The sequence below is a fragment of the Xenopus laevis genome, chromosome 7S (assembly GCF_017654675.1).
Source record: "Xenopus laevis strain J_2021 chromosome 7S, Xenopus_laevis_v10.1, whole genome shotgun sequence".
NCBI lineage: Eukaryota > Metazoa > Chordata > Amphibia > Anura > Pipidae > Xenopus > Xenopus laevis.
This window is the reverse complement of record NC_054384.1, coordinates 61,392,829-61,414,847: the sequence shown is the minus strand read 5'-3', so window position 1 is coordinate 61,414,847 and position 22,019 is coordinate 61,392,829. Positions and strand designations below refer to the sequence as shown.

At 37.2% G+C, this 22,019-nt stretch overlaps 1 protein-coding gene across 7 annotated transcripts in view; it reads right to left on the bottom strand.

Annotated features, from left to right (window-relative positions):
• Positions 1–905: 905 nt before the first annotated feature.
• Positions 906–22,019, bottom strand: part of aplp2.S (amyloid beta (A4) precursor-like protein 2 S homeolog) — a 63,735-nt gene continuing 42,621 nt past the window's right edge. For 2 of the 7 annotated variants that reach the window (XM_041570444.1, NM_001100937.1), the window contains 10 exon segments: positions 19,340–19,470; positions 17,879–17,953; positions 17,104–17,262; positions 16,151–16,279; positions 14,023–14,122; positions 13,515–13,688; positions 11,435–11,470; positions 8,710–8,792; positions 5,289–5,444; positions 906–3,057 (listed from right to left, as the gene is read on the bottom strand). In XM_041570444.1, the coding sequence (XP_041426378.1) occupies positions 2,956–3,057; positions 5,289–5,444; positions 8,710–8,792; positions 11,435–11,470; positions 13,515–13,688; positions 14,023–14,122; positions 16,151–16,279; positions 17,104–17,262; positions 17,879–17,953; positions 19,340–19,470 (1,145 nt within the window). In that variant the 3' untranslated portion in view covers positions 906–2,955. 7 annotated transcript variants of the gene reach the window in all.

Sequence of the window (22,019 nt, the reverse complement as noted above, 5' to 3'; positions counted from 1 at the left end):
GATTGTAATGACTTAACGATTTCCCAGGTCAGTGCTCCTGTTAGCAGAAAACTGTACTGGCCCAGGGTTATTCTCAGTGAGCTCTTCTTGCACCTCCTTTCCAAACGCGGGTGCACATGAATGCTCACTAAGAACAACCCAGGCACAGTTTAGCAGGCAGTCTTTTGCTACCCCCCCCCCCCCCAAAATCACTTACCCGATACCCCAGGCTAGGGCTCTTAACATTTGACTCACCCCCCCCCCCAGTGATTTACACTTTACTTTTCCTTTAAATGAGTAGTTCACTTCAGGTTAACTTTTAATATGTTCTAGAATGTCTTTATTACCGACTTTTCAATTAGTCTTCATGTTTCTGTTTTAGATCTATTTGCTGCCTTTCAATTGAGAGCAGACAAAACAACTGTTCTATGACATACCGGTACTTTAATATTATGTTACCTTGTAATAATAACAATGTCTATTCAGGCCCTCTCGTTCATATCCCTGCCTGATTGCCAGGGTAGATCAGACACTAACAACCAGATACCTGTTGAATATCAAAACCAAATATTCTAAAATGCCATTGTCTCAGAATATCGCTCAATATATTAAAATAATATGTTAGTAATATGTTATTTAAGTCATTTTGCAATTATAGTATCCCTTCATAAGTGTCTTTAGCAACAAGACAACATAACTGGGTGCAGGGCAGTATCTCTTGTGACAAGAAAAGCCACATTGCTCTGTAGTAAGCTATACTGATGAGCTGCCTTGAGAGCATCTAGATATATTGCCCTTAGGTCAGATACACTACTGAGCACATGTAACTAGACACGTGCGTCTTCCCTGTATAAAGTTGTACAAAAGACCTGATTTTTCCCCCACAGGAGATGCCAGTCTATGGTAACCAAAGAAATACACCATAGTTCTTTATGGAAGTTAGTGTTTATTGACGTGTTTTCCAATTTTTACATTCCCCACAACACACAAAGGAATCTTGCAGGTATAAGGTAAATCTGTGCATAGTGCGAAAAAAAAATCCGGCCAGAAGAAAACAAATTAAAAACTCACAGTAAAATATGGAAAAATATATAGGAAGACAAACACCACAGGTTACCAGAACCTTAAGATTAAAAGCTGAAACACACGGTGTGCCTTCTTCAGATCCGGCGCGATGAGAGGAATCGGATGCGATGAGACGGATGTGCCGAATATAATGTAAGTAATCGGACTGTCAGACCTACAAACTGCATCCGACACGACTGTCTGATTTCAACACCGCACGTTGCGTCTTCATCCGACAGTCGTGTTGTGTCAGATGCACACAGCTTGTAGGTCCGACAATCCGATTAATTACATTATATTCATCGCATCCGCTTCCTCATCGCGTTGGATCTGAAGAAGGCGCACCGTGTGTTTCAGCCCTTAGAAAATAATTAAGTCTGAAATGATGCGGTTATAGCAAACATCAAATTTACAAGCATTACAGAGACAGGTTGGGGATCTGAAGACAGCTCTGCTTCAATTAGGAAGCTATCAGTCCCTTGTTCTACGAGCCCCTTGGGCAGCAGTACTACTGGCCCTTGTTCCCTATTAATCGGTAGTTCATTGATGGTCGAGTGCCACAGAATGGAAAGCTGCTAGTGCTTGTTGCACACAGTCATACATAGGAAAAAAAAATGCCATTCTTGATCTTGCTACCATGAAGACAATTTAAGGGTTAAGTGCAAAGGTACCAGTATGGCTATGATTAATGGAAATCCCATCTGATGTATTCATATTTCTACACGGTACATGAATTTACTGAAATACTCTTATTGGTATGAAGAGCAAGAGTAGACTGCACTAGCTTACATGATTGCAATTCTTTAAAGGTTCTGTCTTCTACAAACACAGAGCTCAATGGCTCAAGCAGGACAATATCTACAGTATTATCAGTAGTACACAACAGCTCTTCTCAACCTGAATCTAGAACAACCAGATTGAAAACCCTAGTGGAAACGTTGCCTAAAGGGTAAGTAACGTCAAAAAAATAAAAACCTTAAGGTTATCCTGTAGAAAAAAAAAACTCTCTCGAATATTCTTGCATTTAAAAATTCTGCAGTGTTTTTTGTAAGAAACAATCTTCTGCACTGCACTTTCCCCAGGGATTACACTTGCTATCATACCTGTTGGCAAAGATATCTTAAGAGGCTGTTGGCTGTCCACCTTAGAAAGGTTCTGTAGCTTTAAACAACTTAATTCACCTGAAGCCAGGAAGGGGTGTCAGATTCTCACCGAGCCTGCTACTTGTGGTAAGTGAGAAACAAACACCCCTGCTGCTATTAGAGAGCGTGCTATTCTGAAAAGGGACCCTAGAATTCATTTTTTTGACCTTACATTCCCTTGTAAGTAGCACAGCAAGGCCTCTGCTTATTATCAGCTTCCAATGTCTTTTTGAACAGTAACTCAAACACAAGCTGACAGCTACTTTCTCAATTCATCTTTGTTCAGCTCTAAGTCAAAATATTCCTGTTTTGTAGCTTCTCTTATCTTCAATAAACCAACAAGACAGAAAGATGCTGCATAAAGAAACTTTCTACTGGAACTAGAAACCTGACTGAAATGAATATTTTTCCCCATTTACATACGTATTTATATATATTTATAGTTTGCAAGAGTCACAATGTCATCTGAACTGTTAATTATATGATTAACAAAAAAAAAACCCTACACCTTAAAAGATCAGCAGTAAAATATTTACCATAGACTTAATAAGTCTCTACTCTGTCACCCGTTTAAAGGAATGCAAAATGTACTATCAGGAGTGATTAAGAGTCCAGGAGTGCCTAAAGTAATAGGCATAGCCTCCTTCTCAAAAGCAATGATTGGTCAGCAGTGAAACAAAAATCAATACACCACCCATTTTCTTTGGCCCCTCCCATTCCATGCCCTAATCAGGCTCATTAACCCACCCATCCCACAAGTATGCACCACTCAAATCTGCATTTGCTCCAAGTATTTATATGTAGGGTTTTCATATCCGTGATTCTGCATCTTGTTCAAGTGACGTTCCTCAGGAGTCAGCATCGGATCCACCTAGTGAATACAAAACCATAAAAGATAGTGAGGCAAACATAACCAGCAAATTTCCAGCATTATGGAAAAAGCTTGGATGGCTTAGCATAGAAGGATAATCCTAAACTATTACAAAAATAACATTTCATATGATGTTTATTTAAAGTGGACCTGTCACCTACACATAAAAACTGCATAATGAAAGTCCTTTCCAAATCAAATATGGAACCCCAAAAATGTTTTTCATTAAAACATCCATACCTGTTATAAAGGTGTTTAAATATCTAAACTGTCAATCAAATATTACCTGCCCCGCCTCTATGCCCGTGGCATAGAGGAAGGGCAGTCAATTACTTTCACTTTCCATTCAGCACTTCCTACATGCCACTGCTCTCCTCACATTCACCCTTCCCTCCTCAGGCTCTATAATAGTGTATGGCACTACACATGGACATTAGGTCCCTCATTCTGGTTCATACACAAGATTTTGGGGTGATACACAATTTCCCTTAATAACCGTGTCCACAAAATGGCAGCTGCCTGCTTTGCTGTGATTGTATAATTCCAAAACAAACAAGGAAACAAATTTAAATAATAAATACAGTGTAAGTAAAGTTTATTTTGCTCAACTAACATGATAGAAAAGAATTTGAAATTATTTCTTAGGGTGACAGGTCCCCTTTAATGGAAATAAGGAACTTTCTAAATATAGGTATCTGTTATCCGGAAGCACTATTGGGTTTATTTAATGTATACATGATTTAGTAGACTTATGGTATGAAGATCCAAATAATGGAAAGATCTCTTATCAGAAAAATCCCATGTCCCAAACATTCTGGATAACCTGTCCCATACCTGTGCAATCAATTATAAATTCTTCCCCATTTCTGAAAATCAAGTTATACTACGTAATCTCCCACTCAGCATTTGTTTCTCTTCAACTGATTTATGAGTTAGGTCCAATACTTTGCTTAGGCAATGTATTAGAGACAACTGTCTCTCCAAATAACTGTCTCAAAGAAAAAGCTGCATAAAGAGAAACACATTGCTGAGAAGGAGTCACTTTAGGGTAACTTGATTATTTAAGCAACAGCACAAAATTTATTATATTGGGAAATTTCTTACCCCCATGAGATAAAGATTATAGGACAGGATACTTTTCCTTTAAATTACAAATGCTGCTTTCTATACCTACATCCCATATACTGCTCTCTCTCTCTCTGTAGTACATAAACCTGAAACATCTACACAGTGTTTCTTCCCCATGTTATAATCAACAAGCCATTTGTTTGTGACCATAAACTTAATGGGTAGAAATCACCTCAAATTTGTAAGAATTTAAAGTAAAGACAATAGAATGAGACTGGACACAATTAGGAATAACAGTCAATCAGATCCACTGAAATGTTGGAAAAATTTACCTGTTAAATTTATGTTTTGTAAAAACAGTTATGTTTTGTAGTACAGTATTACAAGAACAACGCTGGACCCTTTTTGGGCCCATCATTTCATGGCTGCTGCATGTTTTTGGGATTACAGAAGAACCCAAATTCTAATGCCTGCTCTTTCCACAGATATAAAATTCTGCTCTTTTTTTATTTTATTTTTTCTCAGAGTGGCCTCAGAAATGGTGTTTGTAAGAGAAGATGACTCCAACCCTCCCTAAAGAATGAAAGGGTCAAATAGTAATTATAAAGCTAAATGAATGCTAAGGCCAAACATTATTATTACATGTAACTTCTTCCTGAGAGAGGAGAGGTAATGCTTCAGTGCCAAGCTCCCTCTCTGGGCAAAGGATAAGGAATGTGCTCTGTATAATAATGACTTCTCAAGGTTAGCAAACAAAGGGAAAAAAAATCAGATGCAGTGAATGAAATGGAGAGAATGAAAAAAACGACTTGATGCTCCATATGCACTGCTTGTATATAGCAGTATCATTTATAGCTCAATAAATTGGGTATCATTGAATGGTTTCATAAATCATTCTTAAAGATTCCTTTGGAAACCACATCTGTTTAATTGTTACTTTTTATTACTTATCTTTTTATTGAGGCCCTCTCCCTATTTATCTTAGAGTCTGTCTGGTTGCCAGGGTTGATTGGACCCTAGCAACCAAAGAGCAGCTAAAATTCCAAACTGGAGAGCTGCTGAAATATATAAGAAAAACCCACACAGACATTAATGAAGTCTACACCATATTAAAAGAGGACTTTTAACTTAACTACATGGTCAAAATGACAAGTTCATCTCACCTCTACAATTCCATGGCTTATGGTACCATACTGCCTCTTCCTCAGCAGAACAAGGCTGATGACAATTATTGTAGCAATAGCTACAGCAATGACTAGGAGGCCAATAAGTGCTCCACTGCTAAAGCTGAACTCATTACGCAGTGGTCCATCAGTGTCCTGGAGGACAAAAAGAAACATTCAAGTCAGGTTCATGTTGATGCTGCAAAGAAACAATTTTTAACATGGCTGACCAGAAGCTCATTGTGATTGCCCTGTTTCACTTTAATACACTCTCGGTGAAGTAACAGAGATCCCGATACCTGTACTTTGTTCCTATAATCCAACATTAAAGGAACAGTAACACCAAAAAAAAAATTATAAAGTAATGACAATGTAATATACTGTTGCCCTGGACTGGTACAACCGTTATGTTTGCTTCAGAAACACTACTATAGTTTATATAAACAAACTACTGTGTAACCATGGGGGCAGCCATTCAAGCATAGGCCACAGAGTAGATAGATAGACTATAGTATACATTGGGATTCTTCAGAACTTATCTGTTATCTGCTGTGTATTTTGTGCCTTCTCTTTTTTCAGCTTTGAATGGCTGCCCCCCACAGCTACTCAGCAGCTTGTTTATATAAACTATAGTAGTGTTTCTGAAGCAAACACACCAGTTGTACCGGTTCAGGCCAACACTGCATTACATTTTAATTAGTTAAGGACACTTTTATTCCATTAATGTCTTTTCAAGATATATACATTTACAGATAGCTTTGAAACCTAATGGAAGTAAGCAATATAATAAAATATAAGGATTGCCGGAGTAAAACACTGAGTATATGGAAAGAAAAGAAAACACAGTTTGACTTTATAGGGCATAGCTGAAAGATTACACAATGACACACATTAAAGCAAAAGGCTGTAAAAGAAAATGAATCAAATATATTCTCTCAAAGGACCAGTACATTATTGTTTCTTTTAAATAATAAAATACACTAATCAATAGTTCAATACATGCGCGTGAGTTTGAGACTGAAACAATGACGATGCTTGCTTCCTGGCAAGAGACAAGCACCTGGTGTCCCTAACAAAGTCCCTGCAACAGGTTGCTGCTCACAAGCTACTTATCACTTTATTTACCAGCTGTACTGACTGCAGGTCAAACAAGCATTTCTATTTACTTCCCACAATTCTATTATAACCTAATAATTTACTTTATTTAGTTAGCAAACATTCTTAAGCTCCAGATGAATTGTACCTTCCACATAGAATTACAGTCCTCCAAGAACAAAATACAGTGTAGAAATACTGGATCCATAGCAATGATTATAATGATACTGGGAAAGAAGAGCAATCTTTCTGACAATCCGGTTACTCAATAAGAAGTAATTGATGGATAGTTGATTTTAGGTTTTCAAAGGGCACAAGTTCTAAAAGATGTATCCTAAACAGTGTAATGGTGTAGAAATTAAGCAGTAAGCACATCATCTCTACAAATGTATACCATATAGCACTGGATGTGTTGCAATTCTCAGATATATGGTACATTTTTCTTTTGGAATAACGCAGTATTTGCCACATTTATTATAATAAAGAGCCAAATCCTTCCAAATCATATTAAGGGTTCTTGACCTGCCAAAAACGTCATAGATATCAGATGTGTGGGATAATCGTCCCAATATATGGGAGGAGTTGGGCAGAACAGCTATAAAGCACTTTAGAGACATTAAACCAAGTATACAGTCAAGAATTAAGTTCTAGAAGTGCTGCTTTGTGGTCCCTAAAGTATTGTTAATTGCACTTGTACGTCTCAATAGTGTGCAAGAGAAACTACACCCAAATATGATAAATATAACATTTGCCTAAAAAGAGAAAAATATAGCTGAAAGCACATTTCCAGTATAAAAATTTTTACAAGATTAAAAGCAAGAGGTTTAGCATGGCTGGTCCTGAAACAGAAGTACAACAAACTGCACCACAATAGCAATTTTAACAACACTAAAATAAGTAAATATATACAGTATAATTAATTTATATCAGAAATTTGTTCAGAATTACATTCCTGCATTATACATGAATCCTTTAATGGGAGGCACATCTTTTCACTAGCTGATCTGCAATGTTTCCATTTAATCCACTGAAAGGGCTGTTAATCATTAACCCACTACTTCTCAGTTCTCCAGACCATAGTGCTACTAGCTATCAAAGCAACTCAGAGAACTATATGATCAACTATGGAGACCCCGTCTTTGAACATCTCTTTCTAAATCAGTATAGATCATCCTCCTTCTGCTAGTACAGGCTCTCCTCTTCTGGGAAGGCTTTCTACTAAACATTGGACCAGTGAAAGGTGGATTAAAATATAACCCTTGAATTATTTGCCTTGCAGGCAAGGTTCTTTCCCTTTCTAAGCTGTGCTAAAAGCTATTTCCCCAAGTCGTGTTCTTAGCCATAAATAGTCTAGCTACAATGAGATGCAGGCACTACACATTTACAGAGGCAAACAATTCTCCTTTTGTTTAATCAATGTCCATCCAAAGCAAATGTTTTAACACCCACTATGGTCCTACAATGTTGTCTCTGCCATAAATGTTTTCACCTAAAGGAGGAAAAGGCCTTGAACAAAGAAGCATAATAGTCCAGAAACTTGGGGCCTCCAGAAAACTGCCCTTTTGATGTCAGTCATTTAAAACCACAGATAAAAGGTATTTTTTTTACAACCAAACAGCTTGCAGCATATTATGACCACACAACTTAGCATATAAGCATATAACTTAACCACACACAGCTAAAGACTCATCAAAATGTTTGGCAAAATCCTATACTACTTTGCTATGCTGGGGCAGAAAGTGTGAGATGGGATAAGGAAACACATATAAGGGCTAAAGTTGGTTTTCTATTCCACCAGAGAAACAATACAAGCTGTGCAAGTGGCAGACTGCAGAGTAAGACAACTACACTTGGAGGTCTTCTCACATACATACCGGCTCATCCACAAGTCCACTGACTCTCTCTGCATTGAAAATCATTTCCTTCACATCAAGGGTTTCATCAATTACCTGAAAACAGTCATGGAAATTATTTAACAAAAAGTAAAATCTGTAGCTTGGCAGATGGGAAAGAAATAGTCAAAAGCGCAGTTTTTAGTCATCGGAATATCCCATTCCCTATAAGTACATATGTCATTGCACATTTAACAAAGAATGAAAAAAAATTAGATTTGAAATAGATGCCTTTGGGATTTATTTGCAGATAGGAAGATTCCAGTTTGAACAGAAGCTGAAAAAAGCATTGATTGAGCATCTTGACCTATTATCGCTATTTACCTGTCACAGAGTATCACTAATTCATAGAGGGAATGCTTCTAAATTTTGGATTAAGTGATTTGGTGCTTCTATAGAATAGGATGTGTTTCAAAGGATAGAAGTAGACTCACCACTTTCTGGTCAGCTTTGCTCTTGCTATTGATAATCTTCTCCTCGGCACCAATAAGAGTGTTCAGATCAGCCATGCCAGAGCCTAAAAGGGACACATATTAATACAGAATAATGGGAATCTTGAATGGTATAAAGTTGCTAAGAAGAGATGATTAAAATGCCAGGAATCAATTCCTACTGATGGCAAAGAAAAACACCACAAATAGCCCTGAGCCCATAACCATCACCTGAAAAAAGTACACTCAATGCTTTGGCTAAAGCTTCTTACAGTATTTTGCCATTGGGCAATTCTAATACTCAGTCAGTAATGGTGAGCAAAATAACCTGTGTGCTATAGGAGCCTTGAAATTTTGGGAAACATGCAGGTGCAACCACATGGGGGGTAATGAATAATACATTTCAGAAAGTACATTTTACAGATCTTAACCAAGAATAACCTAAGCACTGAATTTCAAACAGAAAATTAGTGGGGTGCTATAAGTATCAGAAACACCCATACCTTCTGTAACGTTTGCCATCAGAAACACAAACAGCTATACTGATTGTAGGATACAGGGCCGCCATCAGGGGGGGGGGGGACTAGTTGTCCCGGGCCCCGTGATTTTTGGGTCTTAAATGTGGGCACGGCCGCTGTACTTACGCTTTTGACCCAATGCGGTCAGGAAGCTGCAGAATCGTGTGGGGAGGGCGGAGCTTCTTCAACACTACTTTCCCCTCCCCAGCTTCTAAACTATTGGTAGTTTACCTAGAGCCGCATGGTGATTGGATAAGCCTATCCAATCCATGTGTAGATCTACCGGGACTACTAAGCACTATAGCTCCTTCCACCCTACCCGATTCTGCAGCTCACAGAGCGGAGGGGGGGGGGTTATCTTACATTTACCAGGGGAAACACAGTACTGCAACGTCTTCATAGTTATTGTGCACAGAACATTTCTTCTCTGTACATTTGGATTTATATATATGGGAAGGAGCTACCATATTATCTGCTTTTTGTTTATTGAACTCCTGGCCATGATTTATTTTTATTATATTCTACGGGCCCTGGCGACCAATGTTTTAGTAAAACTTTTATGGGGGCTCTGTCATCACATTTTTTTTTTAACTTATGGGGGGGGGGGCCTGACCACGAATACATTTTTTTTTTTAACTTGTAGGGGGGCCCTGACCACAAATGGTTTTTTTTGGGGTGGGGCTTGGGGGCAGGATCTGGGGAGGGTGGGGACCAGAAAATTTTGCCGTACGGGGCCCCGTGATTTCTGATGGTGGCCCTGGTAGGATATGTTCATAAAATGTTTTGGAAACCATGTGCAAAGTGCAGGGTGGTTGGGTCCAAGCAAATACTAATTTATGCATTATATATGCCTGGAAACACTCATCACATTACATCCACAATTATACTAAGGTTGTGGTATGAATTATGCACACACTTTTAGTGCTAATATCAGTTATGTGTGCATACAAAATTCACTCAGACCCCTTTTAGCACTCTTCTCTGGTGTCAAAGTGCAACAGATTTATTATTATAAAACAATGTCGTCATACCAACATCTTAAATGTTAGGGGGAATACCCCCTGTGCCCTGTTATAGACATAAAGAGTCAATAATGGTCAGCTTTCTAGCTTTATGCACAGATCTTGGTATAGAATTTAGAAATAGGTGCCCATTGTTGTTGTACTTTACAGGTCTAGGTCAAATGCATGCTGTCACTATCCTATAGGTGTGCTGCAGCCTATTTATAGTTAGAGTAAGCAACCAGGACACTTTCTCGCTAAACTTTGAGGGAAAAACTGGCAGAAATTATATATTGCAGTAAACATCTTAAAAATAATAAAAAACTATTTGAAAGAAAAAGGAGTTGCTATTTAATGCAATTGTGGCAATGGTAGGGTGGAGTGTTTTATGAAAGCAAGCTTATGTTTAAAGTGTACAGTGGGCAAAAGCAAATATTTAAAACATATTACAAAGACTACACACATTTTGTGTTGCTAAGCCCAGAGTATCTTACCATTGTCCCTCATTGAAAACTCACTTGCTTTTATTTGCTAGTCCATGTGGTTGCACCAAATAGTAAAGAGGCAATATACACCTATGTTGAACATAAGTCCACTGAATAATTTGCTTGAAAACATATTCTGCATTATGTCTCCTCAGACTAGATGGCAAAGAAGGATGCCTAGCTTTACATCAAGAAGAAGGTAGTTCATAAAAATTCATATTCCATGTTCTCTAATGGATTTATGGTAAATCTAGGAGTATATTTGCCTTTTAAAATTCTTCTACCAGACACATTGATTTTTCAGTGAACTGAAATCAAATACAATATTTTTTTGGATGCTTATGCTTGGTTTAGGACAGGAGAGAAAAATGAACACCTTGAGATAAACATTTGCAACCCAAATTTTAGGCCCATCCAAAATAAAGTTTGGCAATTCTATTAGACTGTGATTATGAGAAGAGACTGAGCCCTTTCACCATGTGTGAATTCAGCATTCTAGTCAACTTTGTTACAATATTTTGACCGATATATATAAATCACACACACATGCTTAGTACGCTTTTTTTTTTTTGAAGGGGGAAGGTGTATTTAATTAGGTTAGGGAGTAGTGACTTTTTGCCATATGGTGAAAGGGCCCGCAACATAAAAGTAAAATTAAGAAAGTAAAAAGAAAGCAAAATGGGGTGGTACGAATGTGTGAAGATTCAGTCTGTGTAAAACCAACCTTTTCTCACTGGAAGGTAGGAATCCCGTTGTGTTTCTAAGCAGGAATAAAAGGGGGAAGTGAGGGAGGAACAAAAGGAGAAGTGGTGGGAATTAAAAAAAAGAAACAAAAAGATAGAAAAGCAGAAGAGATTAAAAATAAACGTTTGTGAGAGCATCTTGCTTCAGGCCTGTGAGCTGGGTTAGTGCAGCTACCATTCACTGCTTCACCCGCTCTTTCATGCTAAAGGCCTAACAAAGTAAAGGTATAAAGAAAGGCAGGGTAGTGATTTCATGCTTCAATTTTCAGCAATGTGAATCATACTAGAAATTAAACAAGGCATTCTAGGGGTTGACATGTTTTATTCAATCTTTTGTTGGAAATATGGCAATGTACCCTAAACTTTGGCTTTACACCATTACAACAATTCAGAAGAACAGTAAGGGCAGAGACACACGCTCAGATTCGGGGAGATTTAGTTGCCCGGTGATAACCACATCTTCTTCGTGGCGACTAACTTTCCTGAACTGCCTCCCACCCGCTAGAATCTAAATCGCCGGTGGGATGGCACTCTGAGCTCTTCGTTTTCCGAAGTTTCCTTGTGAGGCAACTTCAGAAAACAAAGCACGTCGATTGCCATCCTGCCGGCGATTTACATTCTAGCCGGCAGGAGGCAGTTTGGGGAGATAAGTCACCCCGAAGAAGAGGAGATTTGTCGCTGGATGTTGCATGCACTGTGCAAAAAAAGGCCACAATCGGGCATTTTTTGCTCTTTGCACACTATGGTGTACGGTGTTAGTAGCAACAGGCCTCTGAACTTCTTTTTGGAGTTCACTTCTCTTTATCCAAGACATGTCCGGGGGGGGGGGGCAAATAGGTTTCAATCAACCCCCTATTTTGTGTGTAATTCAGAGGCACAAGGTTGGCAGTGGGAGGAGGTGCTGCCCACATTGAAGGTCCTGTCCTTACCAGCTTGGCTGTGATTCCTGTTGCTGCTTTCTGCAGGAGCATCGGATTTTGGATTGTGTACTAACTGCAAAGAACAGCAGACCCCTGGGCACAAGTGCTACTTAGATTAGCAGTAAGGGGAGCCCGCTTGCACTTGCGCCCAGAGTAGACGGCCACAGTTTTCTTGCAATATACAGATACTTGTTTAAACACAAAACCAGTTGCAAAGCAAGGTACTTCTAACAATATATCTGACAGATACTGCAACTTGTATTAGCCTACAAGAAATATACTTAATTGACACAGTTACTAGTGTTGTCCGATTCATTCTACAGAATACTTTTCTAATGAGCAAACATTTTATAACAAAATAGTATTCTAATCTGCATTGCATGCATTGGAATTTACTGTACTAGCCTAAAATATATAAGCCATGTAAGATATAGAGCGAAAACATGTAGAACTTCAACCAAAAATTGCTAGTTTCCTGATTTATCTGGTACTCTTTATGCTCAGGGCCGCAGCTCATAGAAAGAAGCAAACTCAGCCTGACAGTAATGCTGATCGTACACAACCCGTTGTTCCTCATAAGTGTAATTGTCACACTTCGGGATACCAACACAGTGTGAAAATTGCCAGGTTATAAGAAGTCATTGATGTAGTAATTGCTAATTTGTTAAGATTTGTATATATACTTACAATATTCTTATGTTCTACAACAGGATCACATTATATGATATTAGTTTATTTCACAAGCAGATAAGTGAAGGGCTGGGGTTATTTAGAACTGGTCAGAATAGGAAAAGAACCCACCATTGGATGGGTTCGAATAATTTTTACGTTCACCTGAACTGAGATGTATTTGAAAATTTTATAGCTCTGCTGTCAGCAATAGCAACGGATTTGTTTCAGTATAAGAGAGAGTTTACTACGTTCACTATTCATTTCTGTTCAGACCCCTTTTCACAAAACAGGTTAATTTTCTGAGTATGAAGTAGCACGGTATTTTAAATCCAACGCTTGCTGGCACTATTCGTATGTCAGAAACACTAATTACATTTTTAATTCTTCAGTTCCAAGGTTTTCAGATACTGTACTCTACTGATTAATCAAATGCTTACAATCAATTAAGAGCACCTTAAATAAAACATACCTTCAGATTCTGTGATTGATGGGAAGGTTTTCACTTGGAAAGGGCGGAAGGGTTTACCATTCTTTGGAAGAATTTCTTCACTCTCCTCTGAGCTCACCCTCACATCTCCCTGGGACTCTGAGAAAGAGGATGAGAACTGATCCATATCAGTTCGTTGCTCCTGGAACAATTCATCTTTAAGAGAAAATGACAAATACTCAAACTTTCGACTTTCTTCTATACACCATCTAGCAATAGCAGTCATACAGCAGCAAATAATATCCAATAAAATATGTCTGTTTTCATAAAATCATGGTTTGAACTACCCAAAATCAATAGCTGTTAAAAGTTAATTGCACTGGGCCACTACTCAGTCATAGGCCATTATGCAGTTTACATAAATAACACCGTGGAGAGCATTTGCCAATATAACCACCTTTTTGTTGTGTGTGAAGGACCTTGTGCCATTTGGATCTGATAAATAAATAATATACAATAAATTAGAAATAAACAATGCAAAAACACCAACCTATTTCATCCTGTATTTCATCAGCAACATAAGGAATCTTGTACAGCAGAGACAGGCTTTGATTCATTCTCTCTTCAATAACATGGAGATGGGTCATAACCTGAAAACCACAGAATAAAATATGAAATACATCACCCTATAACAAATTATTGGCTATGAGACAACAAGATTTGTATACAATTAATTTGATCAGCAATTATAAATGATGATAAAAACATTTGTAAAAATGCTTTCCTCACTTTCCAGCACTAACCCAACTTCATGTTTTTGGGGTGTGGGGGGGGGGGTGTTGCAGTGACAAAGGCAGCTGAACTGCATGGCTTCCGCCCTGCATCATAATATAAAAAAACAGATTAATGGGAAGGGTCTGGGCACACACAATGCCCATCTAACGTATATATATATATGCTATAATTCATTTGACCTTCTGTTAAATGCTTTGCCAAGCTGCTTGATGCTAGCAGCATGCGGATGGCCTGCAGGAATATTGCAGAGCAATGGGAATTAACATAAGACAAAACATCAGTCAAATGTGAAATGGAAAAATAAACAGGGAAAGCAAATTTGAGCTCATCCTCTGAATAGCCAGTGTTTACATTTCACACAGTCCAAAGGCAAAAAAATGAAAACAGAGGGGAAAAACACATTTTTAAATTCATGCTCAGCATATATGGTAGGAAAATACGTGATTTATGAAGGCATAAGTATGTGTGTTAATACAGAGTACACAGAACTCTAGGGTGACCTCAAATTCTATTAAGAAATGTAGTCAGGGGAATTATGTGTTGCAATACAGAAAAAATTGTTCCCATACACTGTAATAATATAAATTGCTTTATAAATAAAAAATTTGTAACTGGCGGCAGGATCAATATATTCCACAGCTCTATATATAAGGGTACATAATAAACAACAAAGAAACTAACAGCAGGTGTAGAGGATCTTGCCTTCAAAAGGCTTACAGTCTATAGATGTGAGGATATGTGCTTTATGTGGGAATTTTATGTGGGACAAATATGTCCTTAATGTTTTGACAGATAGGAGCCTATTTATCAAGATTTATTATACTGCTAAAATGCTAAAAACCTTAATCCGAAAATACTGCAGCTAAATCTGGAGAAATCATGTAGAAGTCAATGGCAGATGGTCCCTTTAACAATTGGAACAAGTTTTACCTTCAGAATTCTTAGGCTATTTGTGCTGGTTTTCATTCCATAATCTGATAAATTTGAGTTTTTAGGGTGACAACTAGATAAATTCAAGTTTTCATAGCAGCAATTTGAAAAAGTTGTGCAATGAGAATAGACACTGGATTTTGTTGCACCGATTTTATTGAGAATAATTATTGGTAAATTAAGGGCATAGTGAGGAGATAATGGAGCAGTAGAATGTGATTTGAAAATGCTGTGTTATGCTGGGATTTGAGGACTTGTATAAAAGCGGTTAGAGGTTAACGAGTCAGATCTTTCAGCACTACCAAAATATATATATTCAAAAAAAAAAAAGGTTTCCGTGATACATTGCATGGTTTACTGAAATGCTATTGCTGACATTGCACCTGTCAAACTGCTGTACTGCGTGTTTATTTTCAGGAGGCTAGTTATTGCATCATTCAGTATTGATTTGTATAGATAGACTGACAAGTAAATAAGGTACATTTCACTGGTTATTTCCATTTGTGGGTAAAAACCATAACATTAAAAAAATTACTTCTGCATGATAATTTCAAGGTGGTAGTAGCTTCAGGTTTTTTTTGTGCCAGTAGGCAAACTGCACAAGATTCATCTGAACAGACTGGAAGGGTGTATTGGTGCTTTGAACCTAAATGCAAAGCCCTTTAATGAATGAAACAGCACACATTTGGATGCACTAATAAGCACGAGGAATCACATTAGATGGACTCCTTTAATGAATGAAGCATATTCTTGCAACTACTGCAGCTATACTTATGCAACAGCAACTGTGGTTGCACTTTCTAATTGAGCCCTATAGTGTTTTAATTTCAGATTCTTATAGTAGATCTGATAGTGACGAGAACTCAAGCAACATGGCAGGCTTTTGAGTAGTTATTGTGGGAACCAGGACTAAATGGGACATTTAGAAGCAAATATTATGAGAGTAATATTACTTGAGATTTCATCTGTACAGCCTTCTCTGGATCTACAGCAAGTACGTGTTGGTAATGACGGATAGTATGCAATCTGTCCTTGTTTTCCGCTCTTACATATCGTTTTAGGGCTTGAAGGATGCGATGTGGCTGAAAAGAAAAATAATAAATAAAGCAATGAATTGGTTTTTAGGGCATTCTGATTAGGAAAGATGCCACACCTGTACATAGTTTGTGAATTTAGATTCCCTTTAAAGTAAAAAACATATTCTGATCGATCACAAAAAGTATCGCTAGAAAACTGCAGTTAGGTGTATTGGGGTGTCCGAGTCAAATATACATAAGACTATTTTCATCATGGATTGAATAGGAAGAGGTTTACTGCTACCAAAAATTATTTTCATTTTGCATTTTTTGCTAAACAAACAAATATAATCATAATTCTTTAAATCATAACACATTTTTCAATTCATGGTATTACTGAACATCGAAGGGAAACAAATGATAGTACTTAAGTCAATAAGTGATCTAACATTTTTAAAGAAGTTAAATTAGAATGTTTATTGTGCATGGTGAGTCTAAAAAACCTGAGCCATTCTTATTTTCAGACAAGTATTTTTTTTATTTTAGAAAAATGTGTAGATAACAATGCCACTTGTTCCATTGCCATTTTTAAAACGTTTACTTTTTATTCCCAATTCAGAAGGTCAAAGTTAAAAGAAAAAATATATCATAAAAAAGTATTCTACTCTTTTTAGAGAAAAAATGTAATTGCCAAAGCTGATTAGAATAGAAAAAGAGCTGTAGATATTCTCACACAGAAGCAGGTTACAATGGTATCTAAATTATCAACATGCCTCTGCCATATGTAAGGGTTTATTTTTTTTTTTACGTTTACATCAAACATTTACAGATCGATGCCGTATGAAAAACAGAGTGATTCATTGTTTCCTACTACCTTTACTGTTACTTACACGAGGGGAATCAGCCTGCAATGCAGAGAGATAGTTCTCCAGAGCATTGCGGCGCTTGTCATTAAGCATGGCTTCTACGCGGGCCAGGTGAGTCTCCACCAGCTGCTGCTTTTCACTGGCTGCCTCTTTTTCAAGGGCTTTCACTGTGGCCTGAAAATGCTGCAGAAGGAAGAGTACATTGTAAATAACTTTCATGAATTTTTAGAACAGATCTTTGGCCTGATCCCTGGTGTTAAACAGCAACAGCAACTTGTTAGCTCAAAAATGGCTATGATTCTCTACGTTCCTTAGGACTGTTGACCAGGATCCTGAAATGAGCCCATAAAGATACTTGAAAGTTTATTAAACCTTTTTTTAAACAAAACAAGTTGTGTGTCTAGTAGAAGTATTAAAACAGGAATGTGCTGGTTTTTCCCCTACTTTTTATGAAGCTGTAACTTACTCGGCTCACAGTTTAAGCGGACATCCTATATATCCTGTCAGTTGGTGACATGGTTATGAACATATGTTTTAAAATAGAAACAACTTCTTAAGTTAATTGCTGCATAAAATTACTTGAAATGTATGTCCCCTTGCCTGATAAGTATATCATTGGCCTGTTATACTATGCTACTCAAACCACATTTAAAAATGCATAGTTTTTGAACAGAGAATTCAGAGAGTTTTTAAACACAGGGTGTGCTTCACACATGTTCAACTAGGTGCTGCAGAACACCCATAAATTTGAGAAAATTTTAAGAAGATTTGTATTATTTATGAACTTAATAGTATTTACCTGTATGAGGGTCTGTCTTTCAGCTTTTGGCAAACTCTGGGCCTGACTCTCAGCCTCTTCCCATTCCTTTTTCACCTAGTAAAATATTTAGAAGGTTAGTCCTGCATTCTTTCATAAGAAGCTTATTACTAGAGAAAAGAAGCAGGAGCGCTCCAACCCCCTGCCGTATGTTTAATTTAATTTATTGGAAGCTTTTTCTTTGTAGCAGTCGGTATTCTGTTCTTAAAAACTCGCTCACCGCAATTCTAAATTGGTTTGGGTGCACTTGCCCCGAACCCTCCGCTTATAACCTTCCAATGCAGAAAAATGTAGGTCACTCACCGCTGCTGTTTGGTGGCCCGGGTGCTGCGCCCCGAACCCTCAGCATAGAGGAGACATCAGAACTTGAAATAGGCAGTTTGGCACGCACTCAGCAGGACTCCAGGCAGCGGTAAAATTCACTTTACATTATTACACAAACGTATCGTCCTAACACGTTTCGTGTGCTAACACACGTAATCATAGGCATCAAACAACAATTACATACACTTGGGTTAAAAAGCTTTGGAAGTTTTTGTCATCAAAGACGTACTTCCTTCTTAAGAAACATTAACTATTTCCATACTTTTTGTTGTGTCTTAAAGATTTGTTGTTCCTTAAAAAAGATTTAAAGAAAGTAATTTGTATGAATCTTTTTTTTTTTTATTTCAATAATTTTTATTGAGGAAATCGTGCACAATTACAAATCCGTCAGCATTGTTACAGTCATCACATAGACACAGGCAGCATTGAAAACATCTCTGACGCTAACAGTGAAGTGGCTAATCCAATTGTAACTACAAGCATAGTATATGACATTAAGCTGAACATGTGTCAAGTCCAAATAATACAAGGAATAGACATCACACGTTTCCCTTTTATACATATAATTCAAAAGGAAAAAGAAGAACTGTAAAGTACAGAACAGAAGAAAAGAGAAGGAAGCAGAGAAAAAAAAAGGGGGGATACTAGTGAAGAAAAAGAAAGGATAAAATAAAAAACAAATAAAGAAAATAAAATAAAGCTAAATGCCACTGCCTTATCAACCTGGGCCGTTGTAAGCAAAAACTAATTTTACATTATCCGCCCTCTGAAAATCATGGCGACCCGTCCTCAATAGGCTGTATGAATCTTTTTTAAGGAACAACAAATCTTTAAGACACAACAAAAAGTATGGAAATAGTTAAAAGTTCTTAAGAAGGAAGTACGTCTTTGATGACGAAAACTACCAATGCTTTTTAACCCAAGTGTATGCAATTGTTATTTGATGCCTATGATTATGTGTGTTAGCACACGAAAGGCGTTAGGACGACATATGTTTGTGTAATAAAGTCATTTGAATTTTACCGCTGCCTGGAGTCCTGCTGAGCACATGCCAAACTGCCGATTTCAAGTTAAGAAGCTTATTACGTTGTGTAATTTCAATACAATCCCTAGACTCACTCGTTCCATGCGGTTGTGGTGTCGAACCTCTAGCTGTTCTTTAGCCTTCTGGAATCGTGCATGTTCATTATCATCAGCTAGGGTCTCAAAATAAACATCCACATCATCGGCTGGAGCTGGCGTTTGTGAAACTAAATGAAACAAGGAACAAACATAACTATATGTCCAAGTGTACAAACAAAATATATAAATATATAATTGTGAAGATAGTTATTTTGAATTGCAAAACCCAGCCCATCAATTACAAAATGATTCCAAAAGCATAAATTTAAGCTTAAGCAACATAGTGTTCCCAAGTTTCCTGGCTTAGCACAGCAATCAGGACATGCACGTTACAATACAAGACAAAGCAAATAACAATCATCCTAGAAACAGTAAGTCCTGGGGGGGGGGAACACACTACATATATACCATATAATAAAAATATATATATAATATATATATATATATATATATATATATATATATATATATATATATATAGATATAAAATATATATATATATATATATATATATATATAGATATAAAGAGAGAGAGAGATTTAGAGAGAGAGAGAGATTTAGAGAGAGAGAGAGATTGAGAGAGAGAGAGAGAGATTGAGAGAGAGAGAGATTGAGAGAGAGAGAGAGAGATTGAGAGAGATAGAGAGAGATTGAGAGAGAGAGAGAGAGATTGAGAGAGAGAGAGATTGAGAGAGAGAGAGAGAGATTGAGAGAGAGAGAGAGAGATTGAGAGAGAGAGAGAGATTGAGAGAGAGAGAGAGATTGAGAGAGAGAGATTGAGAGAGAGAGAGAGATTGAGAGAGAGAGAGAGATTGAGAGAGAGAGAGATATTGAGAGAGAGAGAGAGAGATTGAGAGAGAGAGAGATTGAGTGAGAGAGAGATTGAGTGAGAGAGAGATTGAGTGAGAGAGTGAGAGAGTGAGATATATAGATATAGATATAGATCTCTCTCTCTCTCTCTCTCTCTATATCTATATATATCTATATATATCTATATATATCTATATCTATATATATATCTATATCTATATAGATATATATATATATATATATATATATATAGATAGATAGATAGAGATATATAGATCTCTCTCTCTCTCTCTCTCTATATCATATATGAAATATAACGCATATACACACTTCAGACAAATTTAATGAAAGTCAGTCTATATCGATCAGCCCATAAAGGGAGAACATTTAAAAAGTTCACTACTCTGCAGTATAAATACAAAAGGAAACCTCTGAGCAAGTTACCAGAGACACAAAAAGTCCATTATGAACAGCACGTGGATCAGATTCAGCTATTATTAAAATCCCATAAGATATTTTCGTCTTAAGAGAAACAAGGTAGAGTGAAGAAAAAAAAAATAGCTACAATTCTGTGAGCAGAAGTCTTATAAGCAGAATTAGGTCAGGTTTCTGGGGGAAAAAACCCTGGCATAATCCATAAATGCAAAGTATCCTTTTTTTTGTGTATGTCTCTTTGTATTTATCCTATATCTCAGAAGTAGATAAAAATATAGAACTGAAGTTCTGAGATTAGGAAACACATTGTGATCAGATCACCTCAGTAAATATTACCCAGCATGCTGTGTTATACAGCACAACAAGCAATGGTCTTATATGTAAAAAAAAAACATCAAGTTGCTTGTGCAATTGCACAGAGCATTTCTAACGGTACATGCATTACATGTGTTCCCAACTATTATAACACTTTAACATGAGTTCAAAATCTATGTGCCATTGAGCAGACATGATTTCTATATTTAGAGCTCCGTTTTCATGTATGCTGCATTGCATGTTTACCAGCACAACATGGAGATCAAAAGGACCAGGCACTGAAAGGGTAAAAGGGGAAAACCCCTAGTTCCGAAAAAGCTCTACTTACACTTTATTCTTTATATATTTTTAGTAAAAGATATTATCCTCTCACAAAGTCTTGCTGAAATCAATGTCAGTTTGTTAACACATCCCTTGATTAGTGACATGATGTTGTGCAGTGTCCTATGCAGGTCAGCATTAGGTATGTTTATAAAAATCCACGGTGTTTATTAAGATGAAAATGCATATACATAAAGCATAGCTGCAGAGGAGATGGACACCATTGCAATTCAAATCTTTCTGAATAGCCAGTTTCCAGATAAGAAATCCCATACCTGTTTTCACTCACACAGACTTTTGTAACAGACCTCTTACATCATAATAAAAATATAACATCAACACAGGTAGAAATCTTTTTTAGATAACTTGACAAGCAAAAAAAAAAAATGTAGGACTGAAAATTAAACATGAATCCCCTACCCCAGCAAATATTGAATAGGTGACAGAGTGTCAAAATAAGCAGAAAAGGGCTTAATGCTTTGTATAAGCTGCAATGACAAAGCAGGAATGCGATTACTGTGGCTTTACCTATTCAATAGAAAGGTAAAACTAATAGCCAATTCTCAAAGTGAAATAAAAACTAAGTATATTACACTGTCACAAAACAATACATCTTGCAACTCACACAAATATTTAAAATGGAATCAGTTTCCATATGGCCCGTTGAAAGCAAACCAATACACATTAGTGATGTATAACCCAATCCTAACCTGCCACTCCACTACCTTACCCTAAACTGGCGCACCTCTGAATTTGTAGACCCGCGTCTGATCTGACCTGCTTTGATGTCATAGA